We start from the raw sequence: 22715 nt of genomic DNA, 5'->3' as shown, positions 1-22715 counted from the left end.
ATTGCAGCCGAAATTATACTTTTTAAAATCATGATAAATTGGCAATCTGATCGACAGAACGCTCGGGTCGATTGACTGTTGTATGGCGAAAAGAAATGTCAAAAGAGAAGTTCCTTTTTAAGCTCACGGAGTTATTCATTTCTATACTCAGTGGGAATCAATGTTAAAAATAACAGAAGTGAAGGAGTTGCAGATATTTACCTGTTGCTTGGATCTGAGGAAGAGTTTTTACAATGGTTAGGGTTTTAACATCCGGCTTGACCTCGGTAGATGAAGTTACCACCATTTCGTTACCACTCAAGCGGGTAACCACGTAAGTAAAAGTTCTTAGTCTCGTAGATAATGAATATTCTGTTGTGGTGAAAACAGGGGCTGGTGTAGGTGGCTCAAGGAGCCAATCTACTAAAGAGGTTTGTGACAATGACCGAGGATTTGAATCAGGAGAGGGTGAAGGATTAGAGGAATTTTTGGAAGTTGTTTCCTGTGAAATCGTTGCCTCTGAGCTTTCTTGTACTCTCAACTCGGGTTCGACATCCGGTTTGGTTTTTCTGGAGGTTCCTCTTAACTGCTGAAGTAGACGTGAGAGTTCTTTGTTTGGACGTCTAGTCGTTGGTTTAATGTCTGCCTCATCAATAGTCTGGGGACCGGGTGGAGCATTTTTGTTGGTTTTAAACGCTCTTCCACTTTCCTGTCTGTTTGACTTTCTATACTTCAAAGTATCTTTAGGTTTCCACGTGGTTGGTTTGTCACTATATATGTTGCCTTCTGAGGACGATTCTGGCCTCTGGTTTTGAGGGTAGAGATTTTTAGTTTCTTCGACGTCTGTGACTTGAAACTCTTGAGCTGCTCTTTGAACTGGTATGAAGAGTTCTCCATCCGGTATATCCTCTGCGTAATCCGTCAAAAACGGATCTTCAAAGCTCAAGAGTTTTCTACGGCCTAAAAAAGGACTTGGCTCGTAGTCAGGCGCGATTTCCTCGTCGAAGGTGCTCCTCGGTGAAGAGTTGCCTTTCCGCTGAACAGGAGCTAGTTCAACGGGGCGTTTGGATAAAAAATGATTCGAAACTGCATTGTTTGACTTTGCATCTTCGACCACGGATGCGATGTCTATTGAGGACTTATCAATCGATGATTTGACCACAGATTGATTTACTGATGGTGTCTCGGATACTTTTGCTTGGCTTACATCGCCAATAATGCTCTCAAGACTTTCTGTTTCCACCATGCTGCTTTGAACATCGGAATCAGTTAACGCTGCCATCAGATAGTTTTCGATATCAAGGTAGGATGACTCCTCGTCGTCACCCGGGAAGGAGCTAGAGATATCTGGTAACTTTGAGGGTTTAACTTTAGTTTCCCCACTATCGGCAAATTCTACAGCCCATACTTCTCTTTTTCGTTTAGCTGCTTCCGAATTGTCCTCATTAGTCCCAATAGTCGATAGGACGGTGCTAAACTCTCCTGGACGTTTTCCAGAGACATACAAAGTAACCACACTAGATTCTACGGGATTTGCATCGACTTGAACCGGTTCTGGTTGTTTTTTGTCACTCAGTTTTGTGCTAGCTTTTTTCTTTGATACTTTTACTTCTTCTTTTGATTCATTCTCAGGTTTTTGCCTGCTACGTCCAGAGCTAGATTTGGTAAGCTCTTGGTCGTCATCATCTCCATCAACTTCCTGTTCTATATCTTGATACTCTTGCTGCTTCTCTGTTGTGAGATCGATATTTTGAAGAGCAAGCAGTTGTTCAGGTGACAAAACGTTCTGCAAATTGCCTATCAAAGGATTCTGCGTGGGAGCTTGGGTTTGACCCAAAAGTTGTGCTTGGAGAAGAGCAGGAAGCAATAAAGTATTTAGCTGCTGTTGATTCGCTAGGTTCACTGTTGGAGTCGGTGTAATGACTACAGTTTCTGTGACAAATTCGGTTGCAGTAATCACTGACGTGGAGCTATCAACGATTGTCGTCATAATTTCCTTCCCTCGGAATGTGATCGGGAGGACTGTTGAGATATGACTTGTCACAGTCGTTACGTAAGAAGAGGTCTTCGTTTTAAACTCTGTGACGGGAGTTGCTGGCATTTGATTGTTCAGGCCTAAAAGTGGATTCAAAGTTGGCTGCAGACCCAAATTACCCAAAAGAAGCTGCGAAAGTAACAAATTTGCTAACGGGGCATTTTGAACTTTCGGTTGAATTGTAGACACTTCTGGTTTTACTTCGTAAACAGTACTCGGGACTATGTGAGAGAAAGAAGTTTTCCTCCCGCGAATGGTCGTAGGTGTGAAGGCAACGCTAGTGGTGGGAGTTTCGTAAATGACGAATTTGGTAACTTCGGTGGCACCGTTCGGTAACGCCTCTGTAACTTCTGATACCAGCTGTAAGTAAGAATTGCCGTTCTTATCTAAAGCAGTGCTGTATTGCCGAGGACTTAAAACTTCGATGCTCGGTTTTGCAGTTATCACGTTTTTGTATTCCGTGAATTTTCCGTTGAAAATTGGAATGGTCACTTCAGTTGGGACACGATGTGTCACAGTAATAGTTCCATCAGAGTTTGCTGTCAAAAGAGAGTAAGTGTCAATTTCGGGGTCACGGAATCTAGATCGACTTGGTGTCCGTCGGTTGGATGTGAAACCACTCCTGCTCCGAGTTCTCTCCGTCGTATCTTGTCGGGCTTGACTCCTAAGCGATGTTTTTAATTTCGGTGGAGACGGTCGTTTAGGCGGTGCCGGGGTAGTTTCAACGGATGGCCTTCGTCGAGGTGATCCTCTTGATCTTGAGGTTGACCTTGCTGTCGTTGGTGGTGGTGGTGGTGGTGCAGATTTTTCTCGCAATGTGAATAATGACCTACCTTGTTGCGCTGAAGCTGTGGCCGGATAAACTTTTTGACTGAATCCTTGCTGCTGTAAAAATTTCTCTTGCCGATAGTTTGGCTGTACCACCTCTTGCTGATACTGCTGTTGCTGCACTTGCTGTTGAATTTGCTGTTGTTGATACTGGCTCTGACTCCTTGAACGGGATGGGAAAGTTCGTTGACTGCTCCTAGGGGGCGGTGGAGGTGGTGGTGGCTCGGATACCTCATATACATCGTCATAATAATAGTAATCAGGTGAAGAGATCCGGGCTGGGGCTTGATATCTTGAGCTCCTAGAGGATTTTCTGTACCCGAATTCACTTACTTGTCTTTTGGTCCTTTGTTGGCGGCGATTGAAATTGAATGGTCTTATTTGTACTGGTGCTGTAAAAGACTTTCCACCACGTCTTGGTGCTTCTGTTATAGGTTCCTCGGGTTGTTGTGCATCTTCTCCTGCTTGTTCCTCGACTTCTTCTTCAATTTCTTCTTTTCCTTCATCTGAGTAGTCTTCTTTTTTGGGTTCCTCTTCAACTTCAGGTTTCTTCAACAAGCCTCTGTTTGGGAACAAAGAGTTTGCAGGATTTCTTGAGGGGATTCTATTTCTGATATTACTTTGAGTGGTCGTACGGATTGTTGTAGCTGTCGGTTGTCTACCGGCACTCTGGCCCCTCGAATTCGTTGATTTTCTGGTAGTGGGTCTCGATGTTGTTGCTGCTGTAACTGTGGATGGAGGGGCTCTTGTCGTTATTTGTGGCCGTCTGAACTTGAGCAAAGGATTCCCTCTTCTGGAAGATTCTGTGGTAGTTGACGGAGTTGCTGCCTCTTCCGGGTCAGACTCATTAGAATCTTCCGCTGCTGCTACTTCATTTTCATCGACTGCTTCGGTAGTTGTTGCGGTAGAGGAAGGTCGAAAACCGGATCCTGTTGGTCTTATTCTGAATCTCGATCCATTGGGTACAATTGAGTTTCGCACAGCTGGTTGCTCCCCAGGAGCATTACTTGTTCGTTGGTAATTGAAACTCCCGCGTCTTGAGTTGCTGGGAGAAATGCTAGCTGATACAGCTTTCACGGACGAACTACTTGGCCTACTTCGAGCACTAGTTGTTATGAGAGGTGGTGTGCTCGTTTTGCTAGGTCTACTAAATCGTCTGGTGCCCGATGCAGTCGGTTTAATTTCTTTTGCCTCAGAAGCAGGAGCGTTCACTGATGTACCTTTACTTCTGTTGCTAGAGAACCGATTCCGTGTCACACCGCCTGCGTTTGTTTTAGCAGCTGGCGTAGCTGTGATAGTGGGTGTGATTCCGCGCGTGATGGTGGCTGCGCTTACGGTCTCTGAAGTTTTCTTCTTGGGTAAAAAGGTAGGCCTTGCACGGGAGGAAAACGGTCTTATAACAGGAGTAAATGTCTTCCTTTTAGAGGACAATCGGCCTTCATCCTCATTTTCCTCGTCACTTGCATCTTCATCTTTTCCATCACCCATTGAACTTTCCAGCACTGCCGAAGGAGACAGTTGAAGGCCTGGTGTTCGTGTAGCAGTGATAATGTCATTTCCAACTGTTGATGGGGATACACCGATCGAGGCTGAGGGTGTTGCATCTATCTTTAAACTGGTAGTGCTCTCAATAATCTGGGCATATTTATCATCAATGACTGTGCCAATGACTCTTGATTCGTAAAAAGTGGTCGTATGATCCTTAATCAAAGATCCTTCGATAAGTCTCACAAGCCCAGTCTTCAGTACTTTTGAACCTATGACATAAGTTGACGGGTCCTCAGATGGTAACAGTTGTTTCCTTTCCTCATCAACTTGTATTGACGATGAACTCTCGATCACTTGTGCGTACAAACTGTCTATATACGTACCAATAGCTTTCGTTGTAAAGAAAGTGGTGCTTATACCATCGGCATCAACAATTTTTCCCTCATTGAGCGAGACGACTCCAGTTGGTTTTATATTTTTCCCTGGAGCTGTCGCCTCTATGCTATCTTTTGGTATAATTTTTGATGTACTTTCGAGAAGTTGCGCGTATAATCCATCTATATAAGAGCCAAAAACATCAGTTGAATATATGGTGGTTGCATCGTCGTTTACGACACTTGAAACTATCGTTGAGATTAAACCAGTGGGTTGAAGGGCTGGGGCTGCGCTTTCCAGATTGTCCTCCCCGCTTTGAGTGGGGACAATATTACCGGAGGGAGCATCAGTTTTGGTCGGAGTGATAACATTTGTGATAGTCTCCAATCGGCTGTTCACAACCGTATCATTACCAATGTACGAAGTCGTAAAATAGGTGTACGTGGTGAAGAATGTAGTGGGTTCTACGGTCTGTTCTATGGCCTCTGTTTTGGTTGGAGTGATACTGATGGAGGTTGTAGGAGAAACAACATTAGAGACAGTTTCTTCCCTGCTTTGTATCATAGTCTCTCCATCTTTGTACAGCGTGGTCCAGTAGGTGAACGTAGTGAAATATGTTACTGGTTCATCAATATCATCTGGCCCGAGAGGCTGAACCGATGCGGTAGGTTTCACGGTCTCGGTTGCGACATTAGTGACAGTTTCCAACCGACTAATTATGTCACTGGAGGTACTTCCTTTGTAGATGGTTGTAAAGTACGTAAAAGTCGTATAACTTGTTTGAAGTAGTACTGATGGTGAAATTTGCAGTGGCTCTGCACTATCGTTGCTTGTCTCTGAGCTTAGCTGATCTTCATTGAATATTTTTCGGTCGGCTATTAATTTTGATTGGCTCTCTTTTATCATGGTCTCGTTATAAAGGACATTTCTTTTCGGATTGGATGCTTCATTGACGTAATTATCTTCATTTATCAAGTTAGCGGGAGATGGGTGTTTCCGTGACATCGTCAAATCATAGGAATGGATGCGTGAAACTACACCAGATGGTTCAATTTTTGGCTTCAGTGTGTTCCCAGAGTCGGTCTTATGTACTTCCTCTTTGCTATTATTTTCCTTGCTCTTTTCAGGTTTTTCATCCCCCACAATTTTATTTGGTTTAGATCGAGTGATAGTCATGTCATAATTGAAAGCCCGGGATGCTTTTTCGCGAGCTTGCAAAACTTCAGTCGACTGCAGAACTTCGTCATCTTCTTCTTCATCATCGTATCTATCCTCATTTTCATCTTTGACATCATTTTCTAGACTGGAAGACTTTGGTTGATTTAGTACGGAAGAGGGTTCAATGCTCTGAGATGCAGCTGGTGTTTCATATTTTGTAAAAACTTCTATTCTACTCGACAGCGAGGTTTCACCGTCAACATAAATTTTTGTAAGGTAAGTGTAAGTTGTATAAAAAGTTTTGATGTCATCATAACTCACTAGGGTATATGGCAAGGTTGGAGTCGGTGTAAATGGAGCAGGAAGCTCAACAGAGTCAAGAGTTGCGGAAAATAGAACTTGCTCGTCAGAGCCAGTATTGGCACTCGATGTACTGCGGACATTCGAGTCAGCTGTGGCACTGGGTGCGATTTGAGATCGGGAGGCACTGGACGTAGGCACCACTAGACTATCTGTCCGAGCGAATAGACCTTCTACGGCGGGATCTGTAGCTCCACGCAACTCAAAGTCAGCGTTGACTGTTGAGGTCAGAATATTGGTCAGGACAACTTCTCTGCTTTGCACGGACGTTGACGACTCTTGGAAATAAGTCGTTAAGTACGTGTAAGTTGTGTAAAATGTTTTAAAAATGAGTTCCACCTTCTCTTCACTATCCTCTTCTTCTGGTTTGTTGGTTGTAGTTGGACTGAGAGTTGTTTCGGTGGTCGCTTCGTCCTCAGCCTCCGTAGTGCTTTGAACTGGGACTGTTGATCCCTTCTTAGTTGTCACTTTATCCTCACTTTCAGCAGTGACGGTGAAGTCACTTGTTGTGAAAGCCCCGGTCTCCATCTCATCTTTATCGGTGGAAAGAGTCTCTGAAACGGTCGTTGCGTTGTCACTGAGTGCCTCAGTTACTGCTTCCGTCGTCGAGCGGAAAGTAACGGGTGGCGGTTCGGTGGTGGGAGCTTTTTCAGTCACAGAGGCTTTCGGCGTTGACTCGACAGAGCTAGAAGCGATCGGGAGCTTTGAAGTGCCTTTAACTCTAACATATTTCACTTTTGTTGAAACTACTTCACGTGACTGAACTGAGGAAGATGTGGGAACATCGTTCGCAGGGAAAAAGAATGTGGTCAAATAAGTGTTCGTTATGAAAACTGTGGACGGTAAAAGTCTAACCTTACCAGTCTGAATTTCGTTTTGTTTTCTGGCTGAGCTGCTTAGGTGAGGGATGTTCTTGGAGGAATGAATAATTTTTCTCGACCTATCTTGATTAGATTCCTCAAAGGGACGTTTAGAACTAGTGTTATGGTGACGTTGCGGTTGGAATCGATGAGGTTCTTTAAGATTAAATTTTGGCTTGGCGTTTTCCGTCGTGATCTCGTTAAAGTCATGGTCGATAGAGCCTTCTAATTTCGTAGGAGGTTTCAGATGAACTTCATTAGTTTTCAGTTTGTCCTTTATAACTACCGATGTTGACTGAAGTAGTTGTGTGTATTTTCCATCTATATGCGTGCCATAGACAAATGTTGTAAAATCGGTCGTCGTTCCATCATAGCCATGTTTAATATGAATAGACTTGACGAGACCAGTAGCATGTTCGTCCGAATTGAAGACTCTGGTAGCTGTGTATGCGTATTTCGATAAAGGCTCGGTTTCAGTCTGACTTGATTTTACCTGAGTTGGAGCGTGAAGATTTCCCTCTTCATTGATATCCGACATAGACGATTCGAGCAACTTCGAGCTACTCAGTTGGTTTTGAGGTTTGTTCTTACGTCGTGCTTGCTCAATCTGTTGTTGACGTTGCCTGTACGGTGGAACTACCTGCGTTGCGTCAACTTTAGTTTGCGTTTTTGTGGGTTGAATGAGAGAACTCTGGGCTTTAGTTGCATGAATAGCATCCTCTGGCCGTAATGTTGCCTCCCCTCTCACCTTGGTCACGTCTTGAGGCACAGAAGAGGCTGGCGTATTTGGCATGAACACGATCACAGTATTCCCTACTGTTGTTACGAAGTCAGCAAATCCAAAATACGTTACTGTGTCATATTTTGGAGGTTTATTCGTTGTTGTGGCGGGTTCTCGTTCTGGTTTGAAAAGATTTTTTGATAATCTTTGAGATTTTGTAACTTTAGGTTCGTTCTTCTCTGTTCTTTCCTCTTCCGCAGGCTCTGTAAAATCGTTTGTAAAACCGCTGGATGTAAAGTCATGTCGCACTGTAAATGTTGGTAGGTATCTATTTTTTGCCACATTTGCAGGTTTAATATCATCGTTGGCTCTCTCGTTTCTCTTAACAGATGTTTCTTTCCGAACAGATGCAACGACATTTTCGCTAATCTCCAGACTGTCTTTGGAACTCTTCTCTTTACGTTCGGACGAGGAAACTGATTGAACAGTTGCCTCCTCGAGCCTTTCATCCTTCGGCTCGTCATTGTTAACTATTTCAGGGATCTCAGGAACCCTTTCTACCGAATCGTATGTGTGTCCTGTAATAATAACTTGGGAGGGATGGATGGTAGGGAATATAAGGAAAGGATCGAGGGAAGAGAACCTCTTTATGGACGATTTGAGATCGTTATCGTAGATAACTCTCGACCCTGCAGACACAAGTTTAGCATAGTTTGAGCCTAGGGTTGTTCCCAAGACTTGAGTGGCAAACTCGGTGGTGGTCCCCTTTTGGACAAAGGTCTGAGCTGTCGAGGTAAGGATGCCGAGGGACTGTGGAGAGATCCTCTTCACGTCTCCATCAAGGATAACAGTCACATCTATAAAGAATAATAAAATAGCGATAGGATAGCCAAGAATAAGACACTGACACACATATATGAAATGTTAAGAAGAACTGCATGAGAGAGATTCTTATCGAGCAAGAATATACAAGTGCAAGAATTGAAGATCCTGCTATTCTCCATTGCAATTTTGTAATTTCATGTAATTACTATGTAATTGCATCGTAAATTACTTTCGAATGGGAATGAAAATGAAATTAAAAATTATTTAATTGCTGGACCAATTGATATTTAGATGATTGGTATCGTGAATAATATTCATGAATAAAAATGTATACAACAACTGATCTATATTTTGTAGAATTCTTGCTTGATACGAAAGAGTGGAGGACTCTGAAAATAAAATTAGAAATTTTGAATAATATTTGAGTAAATGATATTTATATATATTTCAGTTGGAAACATAAATGTGTAGACCACGGAGAATATTATACAAAAGATACGTACAAAGACCCCTTTAATGTTTGCAAGAAATTTACAATGCTGAAAATGAGTTTTAATGACATTGTTCAAGATCCCAATTCCGGATTTAAATATTTTCATCTTTTTTCTCCAAATTTTACTGTGAAAAAAGGTCACCCTGAAACAGCTGAATTAAATAACTTTACCTAGTTCCCCGTTTAAGCGTCACCCATACAAGCACTTGGCTGAGCCCTACTCCATGTAGGGTTGACATGGAAAACTAGGCGAAGCAATTAAATTTTCCTGACATATTTCTACTGTGATCTCTCAGATAAGAAGTACTTTGCAAAATACTCGAAATATGTGAAATGCTTCCAGGATGTGTCTTTTTGCACTGAGAGGTCAGAGAAATCCTTTTCACATGTCAATATGTGATTGATTTCCCATAATTTTATTGCAAATGGACACTCTCTGTGACACCCCTCTGTAGGCAAGAAAGTGTTTTCAAATGACACCAATATATTTACACCACAGACATAGCCAAAAATAACTCTAGCTTACATCACACACCACTTCCATCTCCCAAATCTCTCATTCAATGTTTCATTTTTTACGGTCTTGCACCAATGCGATGACTCAAACTGTTATGTTTTGAAACTTCAGAGCTCTAGTCGTTTCATAAGATCATGATGAGTCACTGCAAAAAAGCGACTGACTTTCCTTTCTACGCGATGGTGACTCGGAAGGTAGAGGAGATACATTTCTGAATCGGTTGTTGCAGGACTTAAAGTTGTGGGGTGAGATGAATTGTTATAGAAAATGTCTAACCTCCCAAAATAACCAATCGGAGAAGAGGAGGACATTTTTTTACATACATATTTAGAGTAGATGGAAGACGAATTTTAAGGAGTACGAATGGAAATAAGTAAGAAAGAGTGATAGAGAGGAAGCAAAAGTTAAGACAGTAATAGGAAACAAGTTAGAGGTTCTTCTAATAGGTTTGTAGTTATTTTTTCTAGCGTCTTTAATACACCTATAATTGGCTCAACATCCTCTCTGAATTAATAAATTCCCTATTCTACTTTTCTACTTATTTTGTTTATTCACGCATCTTTATTGTAATTGGTCAAAACATAAATCGAATATCGATTTCACCAGTCCTTCATGAAGTGAGTCATATTCGTTCGCAAACATTTGCTAATACCACGGAAAAAGTATAATCGCCACGAGCAGTTTGACCTTTGCTTGGGGCAGTTTTGATCAATTTTAGGGCATTTGAGATAATTGTTTAAAGTTCTGACTCCATCTAATCAAACTCCACACCCTCTAAACGCCTTCAGCCCCTGAGATTTGACTGTAAGTGCGCCCATGATAATCGAGAGGGTTTGCCATCCGGTTATACCCAAAACTCACAACACGGAATCAGAAATCTCAAAAGTCGGCTTTATATCACCAGCTTTAAATTTTGATCAAATTTAAAGCACTTTAGGAGATTTTTTTAAATCCCCCCCCCTAAAGTTTGCATCCTCAAACAACTTTTGCCCCCTCCGTCCTCCACGAAAAAAAACACATTGGATCTAGAGCCTAGACTCTTGAAAATATTGACATGAAAAGGACTCTTGATTTCAGCAGATTTAAGCTTAAATCAAGAACCAAGCCTCTTAATTTAAGCGGATTTCCTTTTGATTTAAGCTTAAACCTGATTGAATCAAGAGTCCATTTTCTTGTCAATGTTTTCAAGAGTCTGGACTCTAGATCTAATGTGTTTTTTTTCCAGTTTAGGTACAACTGCGAAGCTACAAATCTGAAGGAGAACTTTGTCTTCAATATACTATCTCAGAAACTTTAACGCACGAGTAGAAAAGTTGAATGGGGCGTAACATTTGATACAACTATGTCGACTGTCAAGTAGAAATAATTGCATAGCCACAAAATTGAAGGGGATCTTGGTCTCCAATCTACTACCTCAGAGACTTTAACGCAGGAGTAGAAAAGTTGAATGGGGCGTAACATTTGATACAACTATTTCGACTCCCAAATAGACATAATTGCATAGCCACAAAATTGAAGGGGATCTTGGTCTTTGATCTACTAACTCAAAGAATGTTTACTTTTTCAGTGATTCTAGTGATTATTTCAATGATTCGTGACGACCTCTTTGCAAAAATGTTTTCTTTTTCATCGTAAAGTATCATTATTTTGACTTCTTCAATAATTCTGAGCTCATATTATACCATTTCTTTAATGTCTCCACTATTTCCAGGAATTATGCGGTAATAAATGAGCCGTATCGCCCCACAATCATTATTATGGTCGCCGATGAATTGTTTTTTTTTTTTTTAGAACTTTGTCTTGTTTCGTGCTAGATTAATCCACAAGAGGTCCGCCACGCAGAACCTTATAGGTGGTGAAGCGCCCTCGGGGGATTGGGCCGAGTAGCGTTCAGGAGGCGTACTTCCTAGTTTACGACGAAATTTTATGACGAAATAAAAGACACAATTTTTGGTTTGATTGAAAAATTTCGTATCCGACCTCTCCGAAGGGTCCTTCCCCTGTGCGCCAGGCCGGGGGGTAGGGTGGGGCGGAGTACTACGGGATGGGGCCGGAGGGCAATAAAATTGAACTTGGGCAGCGGCACGAGGTGGAAGGGTTGCCGGATCGGGCTCGGAAATCCGGTTTTCCCGGGGAAATCCGACGAGGATCGGGGCGATTTGGCAAGGGGCCGCGGGAGTTTCTGTGGGTCACGGCGGCCGGCCCGGCGCGGCGCTCGCACACTGCCGCTGCCATAACATAGTGACCCACTGTCCGGGAGTCGCATGTTTGCGACGTTGTGTGAAAAAGCCACGGCCTGAGCTCACGTGATAGCCGCGAAACTAGACGTGTATCTGAAGGAAAGAACTTACTCCCATGGGCTGATTATTGAAATTAGACAAAGCCATAGACAAAGGGTACATAGAGCAATCTCACTGGTTGAAGCAAGATAGACTGTGCAGAAGTCTGGAATTTGATAAATTCCGTGTTTAAATTACATTTTGTAATGAGGAACCACTACCTCTCGCTCTTCTATAAAATCACCTTTCTGCATACGGAAATCGATGACATACGTGTTGTTTCTAGAATGATTCAGAAATGGTGGTTTCTTATGGCAAAAAGTGGTCCAAAGGGATACTACTGAGTAAATTGAACTCGGAGATACCCTTGGTTCATAAATTGAGCAATGGGCCTGTTGCAAACTTTTGCTAGAGCAAAAATAAGAGTTGTTTCTTATAGATAATGCCTCAAAAATCACGATGAGCGCATCGGCAAAGTCTGAAATGCACTCATAACTTCACAATCTGCGTAAGAAATTTGCGTTTTTTTAAGCTTCCCGCTTCAAAAACGATACTACGGCATAGGTGAACATTTTGTTAGAGGAGTCGCTCCATCGTCGGCGATATTCATCATGGCCGACGCTTGCACGCAGTTCCGCGCGTAATTCAAGGAGAGTTCAAGGTCAATCAATTCGCGCGTGGAAAATATGAACGTTAAAACACCGATTGTTATCTGGTCTAATCCAGTTCAGGTGTTATCTCGTCCCATCAAACGTGTTTTGGCGGATTGGCGTCGGCTATGATGATTATTGCCGACAATGGAACGACTCCTCTTACAAAATGTTCACCTGTGCCGTAGTATCGTTTTTGAAGCGGGAAGCTCAAAAAACCGCAAATTTCTTACGCAGTTTGTGAAGTTATGAGTGCATTTCAGAGTTTGCCGATGCGCTCATCGTGATTTTTGAGGCATTATCAATAAGAAACAACTCTTAGTTTTGCTCTAGCAAAAGTTTGCAACAGGCCCATTATTGGAGGAGATATGCCAAAATGATCTAATCTGCTAATATACACGTGTTAAAATGGGAAATGCCTCCTGATGACATGACCAGGCGGCGCATTTTCTCTTTTTTAAACCTACTCTATACTTTTAAACTTTGTGAATTTTTCATTTTACCAGGTTGATAAATGAGTATTACCTGATTTATTTATTTACCAGGAAGAAAAAATAAATAAATCAGGTAATACTACTCTATACTATTTCCCATATCAGAAAAACGTTATAAAAATTGCGATCTGCGAAATCAGCTCTTTAAGCACATTCAGATGAAGCAACAAAAAATGTGCGTGCAAATTCTCCAGTGGTTGCAATGAGAAAAAGGAGGGAAACTATGGACTAAGTATGGGGTCTCTCGTGGATTGCCGTTCAATAGTCTATTACTTACCTACCTTTTTTGTCCATTGCAACCACGCACTTTCACCAATCGGATCGCTCCATTTTCCCTACGTCTTCACTGTCTATAGCTTTGTATATCGATGTAAATAATCAGTCCTCTGGACCCCCTTATTAGAGTATTTTTGGAAAATTTCGAAAGTCCCCCAAGCAAATTTGTCCTCTTTCAACAACTTTTGCCCCTCTTTTAAGATTTTCCTGGAATGACACGCCTGATGTGACGCCTCAGAAATGTTTGTAATATACCTAATTCTTACATTAAGAGAAGTCATCACAAAAGTGGCAGACGTGACAATTTGCCTCGTATCGATTAAAAAGGAACTGATAAAGTTGAGACGATGAATATGTCTCAATAGTTCGTGCAATTTTGTAACAGGGACATGTCAGAGCCAGAAGTTGGAACGGGAGGAGTGGCCCGAGCGCCGCAGACGCCACAAACGCGAACACGCCGCAAGTTAAAATCCTCGGAGGAAGAGGAAGAGGGGGGGGGGGGGACAGGCGGAGGAAACGGAAACGAATGGACGCACGATTGCTAACTCTACAACTCTTACAGCTATCCACGTTGTCGATTCTCTTTGAAAGCAGAACGAGGAGAAGCCGATCTTCATATTCTCGACATTTTTGGAAACAATTAAGTTTCATGGGCATTTTTTTTTATCCTTCCTCATTCGTGAAGTGAGTATTCCAATTTAATAAGTTTCTTTGAAACCTTTGAAAAAATTGAAACCAAAAATAAGTTACCACGCATCCGCCTTTACTTCCTTTTTCTATTCTTCCTCTTCATCCTCTGCCTCTTCCTTTTTCTCCTCTTCCTCCTCTTCCTCCTCCTCCTCCTTCTCCTCTTCCTGTTCCTGTTCCTCCTCCTTCTCCTCTTCCTGTTCCTGTTCCTCCTCCTTCTCCTCTTCCTGTTCCTCTTCCTCCTCTTCTTCCTCTTCTTCCTCTTCTTCCTCTTCTTCCTCTTCTTCCTATTCTTCCTCTTCTTCCTCTTCTTCCTCTTCTTCCTATTCTTCCTCTTCTCCCTATTCTTCCTATTCTTCCTCTTCTTCCTATTCTTCCTCTTCTTCCTCTTCTTCCTCCTCTTCCTCCTCTTCCTCCTCTTCCTCCTCTTCCTCCTCTTCCTCCTCTTCCTCCTTCTTCTCCTCTTCTTCTTCCTCCTCTTCCTCCTCCTTTTTCTCCTCTTCTTCCTCCTTTTATTCCTCCTCCTATTCCTCTCTTCTACGATTTTGACCTATGGTAAAGCTCTGGGTGTCTAGGCTCTACTTAAAGGAGTCAGGACCAGCGGCCCGATTATTGGAACTATGTCGGTCCGACACGACAAGACGTAGCCCTATCTTAACCATGCAATATATCGCGATTCGATGTCTTATCGGGCTGGTTTAAACTTTCAGTAATCGGCCCGCAGGATATGAAAAGCTTGGGGATGTCTCTCATCCTCTTTCACAAAACTTCATTCGACCTTTATCTTCTGTTCCAGTCGACAAACAAAGAATTTCAACAATCGGACCAGCAAGCCTATGATCGGAACCCGGCGAAGATTCATGGGTCTTACGTGGTCACAGATCCCCACTCGTGTAGACACTTGATACTCCAAACCAAAAATCCACATAGGTTCCTATTCGAGCGGCCTATTTAGGTGCATCGAGGTGCACTCCCACGAAATTCCCTCACATATCGCGGTTGCGCTCCCGACTCGAGGCCCGATTGCCACGCGACCGCCGAAAATCGCCGGAAATCCCGCGAGAAATCCGCCGGCTCGGATCGCGCGGCAACGGGGAGCGGGGTCTTCACGATTTCCAGAATTTAAGTGATCCTAACCTCCGCTCCTCGCCACCCCCCCCCCCCCCCGCCCACGCCCCGCCAGTCACACCTGGAATTAATATTCCGCACGTTTCCATCACCTCGATGTTTTCCCCCACCGTCCGCCGGGCACCGGCATCTATCACGCATCTCCCAGAAAATCTTCAGGTTCATCGTCGCGCGGTGGGGCTGAGCGTTGGATTCGTCCGATCTCGAAAAAAAAGTTTCATGCCCTTTAAACAGAAATCCTGCGCTGAATCAAGGCGCACTGGAAAAAAAAACACATTGTATCTAGAGTCCATACTCTTGAAAACATTGACAAGAAGAAATACTCTTGATTCAATCGGATTTTTGCTTGAATCAAAACGAAATTCGCTAAAATTAAGAGGGTTGGTTCTTGATTTAAGCTAGATTCTGATTGAATCAAGAGTACTTTTTCTTTCCGATGTTTTTAAGAGTCTGAACTCTAGATCCAATGTGTTTTTTTTCTTAGTGCGATGTAATCGGGTGAGGCAAAAGTTCAATCCGGAGGTCAACGGTCTTTTTCGCCTGATGGTGGTTGATGAGAGCAACTTGTGTGCGACTGTTGATTACGACTTCCAGGTAGGTAAAACTGCATAGCTACAAATCTGAAGGAGAACTTGGTCTCCAATCTACTATCTCAGAAACTTTCACGCGCGAGTAGAAAAGTTGAATGGGGCGTAAGATTTGATACAACTATTTCGACTTTCAAGTAGGCATAATTGCATAGCCACAAAATTGAAAGGGATCTTGGTCTCTAATCTACTACCTCAGAGACTTTAACGCAGGAGTAGAAAAGTTGCATGGGACGTAACATTTGATACAACTACCTCGAATTTCAAGTAGGCATAATTGCATAGCCACAAAATGGAAGGGGATCTTGGTCTCTAATCTACTATCTCAGAGACTTTAACGCAGGAGTAGAAAAGTTGCATGGGACTTAACTTGTGATACAACTACTTCGACGTTCAAGTACGTTAAATTGCATAGCCACAAACCCTTTTTTGCGCTTTTAAAACTGCGTATTTTTCGGTTTCTGACTTACTTTTTCGAATAATTAATGTATGCGCATCATGTTTTAAGCGTCATTTAGCTTCAGAAAAATGTATGCGCAAGTCAAAATTCGTTCATGGTAAAGTGACCCACTATTTGCGTTTCGTTTGTTGTCCGAAAATAATTGAGTAAAGTAACCGCAGAGCGGCGTGATAGAGCACCAGGACCAGCAGCGAGATGCTGAATAGAGCGTGTTAACCTACAAAATAGCACACGATATCGACACAAGTTTTCACATTCTTCCGCTTTTTGTGCACCTATCCTGGCCTCTTGAGTAAAACACTTGGGAGGCGGCAACCGAGCAGATTCTTAATTCTTATGCTCTTCTCGTCTCCTATTGCAGCGAACTCGTTTTATTTACATATGATGTATTGGTCCGCATCTTTGAAAATACCCGTAATCCCCGATATTCTTTGTGGACAAAATCGATATTGTGCTCATTTTCCCATGCGTAACAATGCCGTTTTAAGTTACTAAAATTGCATTGCCACGGAATTGAAGTAAAACTCGGCCTCTAAAAATCCGCTGACTCAGAAACTTTAACGCAGGAGTAAAAAAGTTGGATGGAGTCGAGTTTGGAGTTGAAAGTCGACATGTGATACAACTATTTCGACTTTCAAGTAGGTAAAATTGCATAGCCACAAAATTGCAGGAGAACTTAACCTATGTTTTTGGTGAACGAAATCGATGTTGAACTTATTTTTCTATGCGTGTCGATGCCAAAAATTTGCTTTACTTCACTCATTTTAGCAGTAAGTTTGATTTGCATGATGTGCAAGGACTAACAAGTTCTCTACATAAATTGATAAACAAGTTTGGAAAATCGTCTCTTAAAATCCAAAATTTTATGGAGAACGAGAAAATTCAACATTCGTCTCTTTCGGGCATAGGTGATAGTAAGGTTGATTAGCATTTTATAGTCATTCCCTAATTATCTTCAAATCGACCGAAACCTTTAATGATACAAATAATTGTATATTCCACGCGGATTGGATGGAAAACCGTCTACATATTAAACTGCTCTATCCCTATTTTGAAGTTGCTTCAATGCACCTAGGAGGAGCATTGGCGGATCCAGCAAATTTGCAACATTGTTATTCTCCATTTAAACCTATGGAAATGTATCGCTTCTCGGAGGGGCCAGGTGCTCCCGCAAGAATCGATTATTTAACATTGGTTTAAATGGGAGGAATCCCGTGTTGCCAAAATGTTGGATATGCCTCTGAGGAGGCAGATCCAGAAGACAAAACAGTAAGAAAAAGATAAAAAAAACCAAATAATAAACTTTAGAAAATAAGACTTTCGTTAGGGAAAACTTTCGGATCACGCGGTCTTCTTATCGCACACCTTCATTGACTTTCCTACCTGATTGGAGCGAATTTTTCCCTGTACAATGCGGTTAAGGGATTGAAAAGGAAAATTAATCGATCAAGGAGAGATTAGAACAAGGATTTTAGATATTTTAAGCAAAAGAAGGGTGATCTGGAGAATCAAAGTAAAAGAGTTTGGAGAGAGGAAATGAAATCTTGAAGACCGTGGACAGTTTTTGGAAGAAATTTTCACACCATTCTTTCATCTCATCTGTACACATTTTTACACATTTACACTCACTATTAAAGTAGATAAGTTTCCATAGCTACTCGCCTCACTTCAATTAAAGCATGATAACGTAATCAATATGATTCCCTCTCGATATTATTGGTTTGAATTGCTTAATTCAGATTCTAGTGAATCAATTGATTTATCGACTAAACCATGCGTTCTGTAATAGTTAAAGAAAGAAGACTTCAAGACCAAGTTTTTAAAAAGTGTGTTTTTTTGGCCAATATCTCATCTTTTCGAGGGTAAAACATGAATATTTGAAATTATTTTCAAAGGAATGCTCACAACTTGGAACTTCGTATGTTGAAATGAATGATCGAGATGTAAGTCTATGGAAACCTATAAAAATTCGATTATCACAGTGAATTAAGGGGAACGAGTATTTCTCTACCACAAATTATATTGATTTAACTCTGGTAGAAATCAACCTCTGCTTGAATAACTAAATACCATTCAAAACCAAAAAAAATTAACCGATAACTTACCTCCAAATTCTCTCCTTTGCCTGGATTTGATTTCATCTTCATTTATCGAATCAGTCTCACCTGTGAAAAAAAATCATAAAATCAATTTTAAATGGCAACTGGCTCATTCTGAAACGAACGAATACCCTCAAACTTAGGTACTTTTTGTTTTTATAAATTTGCATTGATTCATATTACCATTGAGACAGTGCTTTTAATTATACAAGTTAAGAGAGAAACCAAACACGCAATTCGGCCTGAAACGGGGCGGCGCAGAGAGCAATGATGAAGAGGACTTGAGATGAAAAGGAGAAGCCTTGGGCACGGTGGTCGGCATGCAACACATATTAGCGCCTACAAGACTGTATGAATACTTCACGCATTGCGTCAAACACAGTACGGCCAGCGCGGCGCGGCGGTGGAAGTTAAAATTATTTAACCATATTTATGTTTGCTCTTTCATAATTTTTTCGTTCATTTCTTACGAGTGGAAGGCCTTGTCCACACAGAGATAGGTTTGCAGAACTTGACTTTCGCGCCAAGTTCCATGAACGAAAGTTCGAGAACTTTCCAAGAACGAAAAGATCCGTTTTCGAGTTCACTTTTGTCGCTTTTTTTTTTTTTATTTCCAGGAGGAATCAAATTTCAGAGTAAGGAGGAAGTCATTAAGAATACTGTTTGGCGGGAAATTTTTCTTTGAAACATCGTTTTGTTATTCAATTAAAATGATTTGCTCGCTAACCGCCAACGGACGATTTCGCCGATTTCGCTGGCCGCTATATGTATAGCGGCCTTTGGGGGCGCACAGCGGCCAGAGGGCGGGCCCCCCTGGTGACAGATATTCAGATAAAGTCCCCGTCTCCTCGACTCCATGACGCATATTTACCACTATCCAACCGGCCTATCCCACAGAATTTTTTGCCTGGAAGTGCTCCCACAGTCATTAGCACCCTTCAAAGTGGGTCCTTAGCAACTCACCTGCCACGGTGCCTTCTGTATTAGTCGCGTCTTTGACGTAACGGAGTATATCTATTTAAACATGAGCCCCGGCAAGCGTAGAGTTCTACGAGACACATGGCTCACGCGAAAATTGAGATACGCTCTTTCGTCGGAGGAGCGACGGAATACTGACTGAGTGACTCACTGACTCGTCGAGTGACTGAGCGCGAAGCTCTCGGCTTGTTAGCGCGCGCGACGGTCCCGTTAGCCAGGACCCGCGATTCCGATATTAATTGGTCATAAATTACGGTGGCGTATCGAGTCTTGCGATACATCGATCGATCCGGCATCTAGGGCTATGGAAAAGTATCGATTATCAGGGTGTAACTTACAGGTCGATTCTTGACTCTAGTTTAAAATGGGGAATATCGATAATCGATGATTCACGCCTTGCCATCGGTCGTAAATTATATCGCGCCTGGGCTCGAGCCGCGCCTCCGAGTCAAAGGCCGCCGCGAAAAGATATCTGTTAAGCTGGGCTGCGTCGGGATTCGCGAGTTGAAATCCGGCAGGATTGGATCTCGATAGAAGGAGGGCTGCCGTGCTAATTTTAAGAATAACATCGTATGACGATTCGAATGTTACCAAATTTCCTCTTTGAGAAAAATATGAATATTTTTCGGTGAACCTCCGGAGACTTTTGATCAAGATATGGGTTGTCGGCCTCCTGTGGTGTAGTGGTTGTAGCGCTGGCTCTATGACCGGGAGGTTCCGGGTTCGATTCCCGGCCAGGCGACCCGAGTTTTGATGGTCTCAAACAATGGTTGCCTAGGACTGGTTGTAGGGACGGAGGGGGGACGGAACTAACAGCGCAAGGATTAGCCCTTGTGGGCTATTTGAGGTGGTAAAAAAAAAAAAAAAATGCGATGGATTTTGAAACTTCGAAACTAGCCTAAAAATCCTGATAAGAATGAGATTGAAAAGTTTCTGGAATGCCCCGCGGCAAAACTTACGGGACGCGGGGATATGCAAAGCCGCGAGCTAGCACGTATGTACAAATACATACGTGATATTGTTGATTGGATCTCGGCGCGGGCCCGGGCGCATCGCGCGGCGCACGGCGGAGGGCGAGGCGTTGCGTTGCGTCGGGTCGCGTCTTGCGGGGGCGATTACATCGACCAAAAGTGAGCTACATTCAAATTCCGGCCCCGTAATGAGCTGCATCTCGGCCGACTGTGGCAACGGCCCGCAGGTGCAACCTCCTGTTGCCGCACTCGCCCGAAATTTAACACGTGCAGATCTCCGCGGCTCACGAAATGGGTCTGCAGTTGCGGTGCTAGTTACAGAATCGTGTTTCGATGCTCGATTCTCGTGGATCGGCTGAAAATAATGAGATCTGTCCAAACAGCAACTTTCTACGTTCAATATTAAACGAGATATCGCGTTCTAAAAAATTCGGCTTATGACAGGGCCGGATTAAGGGGGTGGCCACATGGGCCGCGGCCTATGGCGGCAAATCTATAGGGGGCGGCAAATTTTGCAATTTTTTTAAATGTAGCTATAAAAAAAATTCGGATTTAGAAAAAAAATTACTAACGAGAAAAGGCGACAAAACCTCTAATTTTCTGAGAGTATAGTAATTTCTGCTTTTGTCGTCTTTCAGTGATACAGGAGAAAGCACCTTTAATTAGTCGAGTTAAGAGAGAAACCAAACAGGCGATTTGGCCTGGAACGGCGCGACTTACCTAGAGAGAAATGACGACGAGGACATGAGATGAAAAGGAGAAGCCTTCGGCGCGGTGATCAGCATGTAACACATATTAGCGCCTAAAAGACTGCACGAATCCTTCACGCATTGCATCAGACACGGTGCGGTCATTGGGACAGCGTGAAACGGATAGCGCCTACAAGAATGCATGAATACTTCACGCATTGCGTTAAACACAGTGCGGTCTGCGAGACGCGGCGGCGGAAGTTGAAATCATTAATCCACATTTATGTTTGTTCTTTCATAATTTTTTTATTCATTTCTTATGAATGGAAGGCCTTGTCCACACAGAGATAGGTCTACGAAACTTAACTTTCGCGCAAAGTTCCTTGAACTTTTGCTAGTAGTGTTGACAGCAGGGCTTTCCCAAAAAATGTGTTCAACACTAGTAAACGCGTCTTATGCACCCCTCCCCTGCTGGCACGTTCATTTGATGGTTTTCATTGGTGTTTCAAAACGAATGAGAAGGGGGCGGCAAAATACTAGCGGCCCGTGGGCGGCAAGTAGGTAAATCCGGCCCTGGCTTATGATGTCATCCACCGCGGTAGTGACACCCTTTGTTTCTTCCACCAGGCTTTCATCCAAGTTTCACGTCAGGTAACCAGCCCCAACGTGCGTCTCCCTGACTGATGAAACCAAGGTGGAAAAAACCAAGGCTGTCACTAACGTGGTGGATGACGTCATAAATCGAATTTTTCAAAACGCGATCTCTCGGTTAATATTGAACAAAGAAAGTTGCTGTTTGGACAGATCTTATTATTTTTAGCTGATTTTACAAGGATCAAGCATCGAAACAAGATTTTGTGACATATCAATCGCGGGTTTTTAGGCGCTATATAGACTCCTGCACAGAGTATCACTCCAAGTTTTTTAACAGTGTAGCTTTGTAAAACCCTTCACTACACACTGGAAAAAAAACACATTGGATCTAGGGTCCAGACTCTTGAAAACATTGACAAGAAAAAGGACTCTTGATTCAATCAGATTTAAGCTTAAATCAAAAGGAAATCCGCTCAAACTAAGAGGCTGGGTTCTTGATTTAAGCTTAAATCTGATTGAATCAAGAGTATTTTCTCTTGCCGATGTTTTTAAGAGTCTGGACTCTAGATCCAATGTGTTTTTTTCCAGTGCAATATCATACCTCAGTATGATCTATCTCGCTTCAATGACATACTACAACCACCTTCCAATCGTGAAACCGGTAGAATATTTAACCGAAGTCTAGCAACGACGGTGCTGGAAGTGTGGGTGCAGGAGCCACCGTTTTGCTGATTCACCTGGCATGTTGAAAGAGCTCTTCTTCAGCACCATCCCCGGGCAGTTACGTCTTTTCACGCTTGCTTTGCGCAAATCCGTCGACTTTCTAGTGTTACCACGACCGCAGGCCTGGGCGAGCAATCGACTTTCGCCATTCAAATTATGCGCCAACACCTGCGGCGCATGGCCCCTGCCCTAAGATGCTATGATGAATGGCTAGTCCTTAGCTGTTGGTCAATGCCTCCGTTGCCATAGCAATAGAATTATACGATAACCAAGTGATGTCAAACCATAAGTGTACGGAATACAGGGCCGGATTTACCTTCTTGCCGCCCATGGGCCGCCTGTATTTTGCATAGAGTACATAGAGTCGTAATGTAAGTGGGAGAGCTGGCGCCACTTTTAAGCATTTTCCATGTCCTGAATTCCGAGACTCCTGTGTGACGCCGGGTCACTTTTTTGATACA

At 42.8% G+C, this 22715-nt stretch overlaps 1 protein-coding gene across 1 annotated transcript in view; it reads right to left on the bottom strand.

The window, feature by feature from the left end:
* LOC109036992 (uncharacterized) overlaps positions 1–22715 on the bottom strand; it is a 306985-nt gene that overhangs the window by 35766 nt on the left and 248504 nt on the right. Inside the window, exons 2-3 of the mRNA XM_072304404.1 lie at positions 18306–18365; positions 202–8661 (exon numbers count right to left, since the gene is read on the bottom strand). Coding sequence (XP_072160505.1) covers positions 202–8661; positions 18306–18365 — 8520 coding nt within the window. The remainder of the gene's footprint in view (positions 1–201; positions 8662–18305; positions 18366–22715) is intronic.

The sequence above is a fragment of the Bemisia tabaci genome, chromosome 9 (genome assembly GCF_918797505.1).
Source record: "Bemisia tabaci chromosome 9, PGI_BMITA_v3".
NCBI classification, from domain to species: domain Eukaryota; kingdom Metazoa; phylum Arthropoda; class Insecta; order Hemiptera; family Aleyrodidae; genus Bemisia; species Bemisia tabaci.
This window is presented reverse-complemented; position numbering and strand designations above follow the sequence as displayed.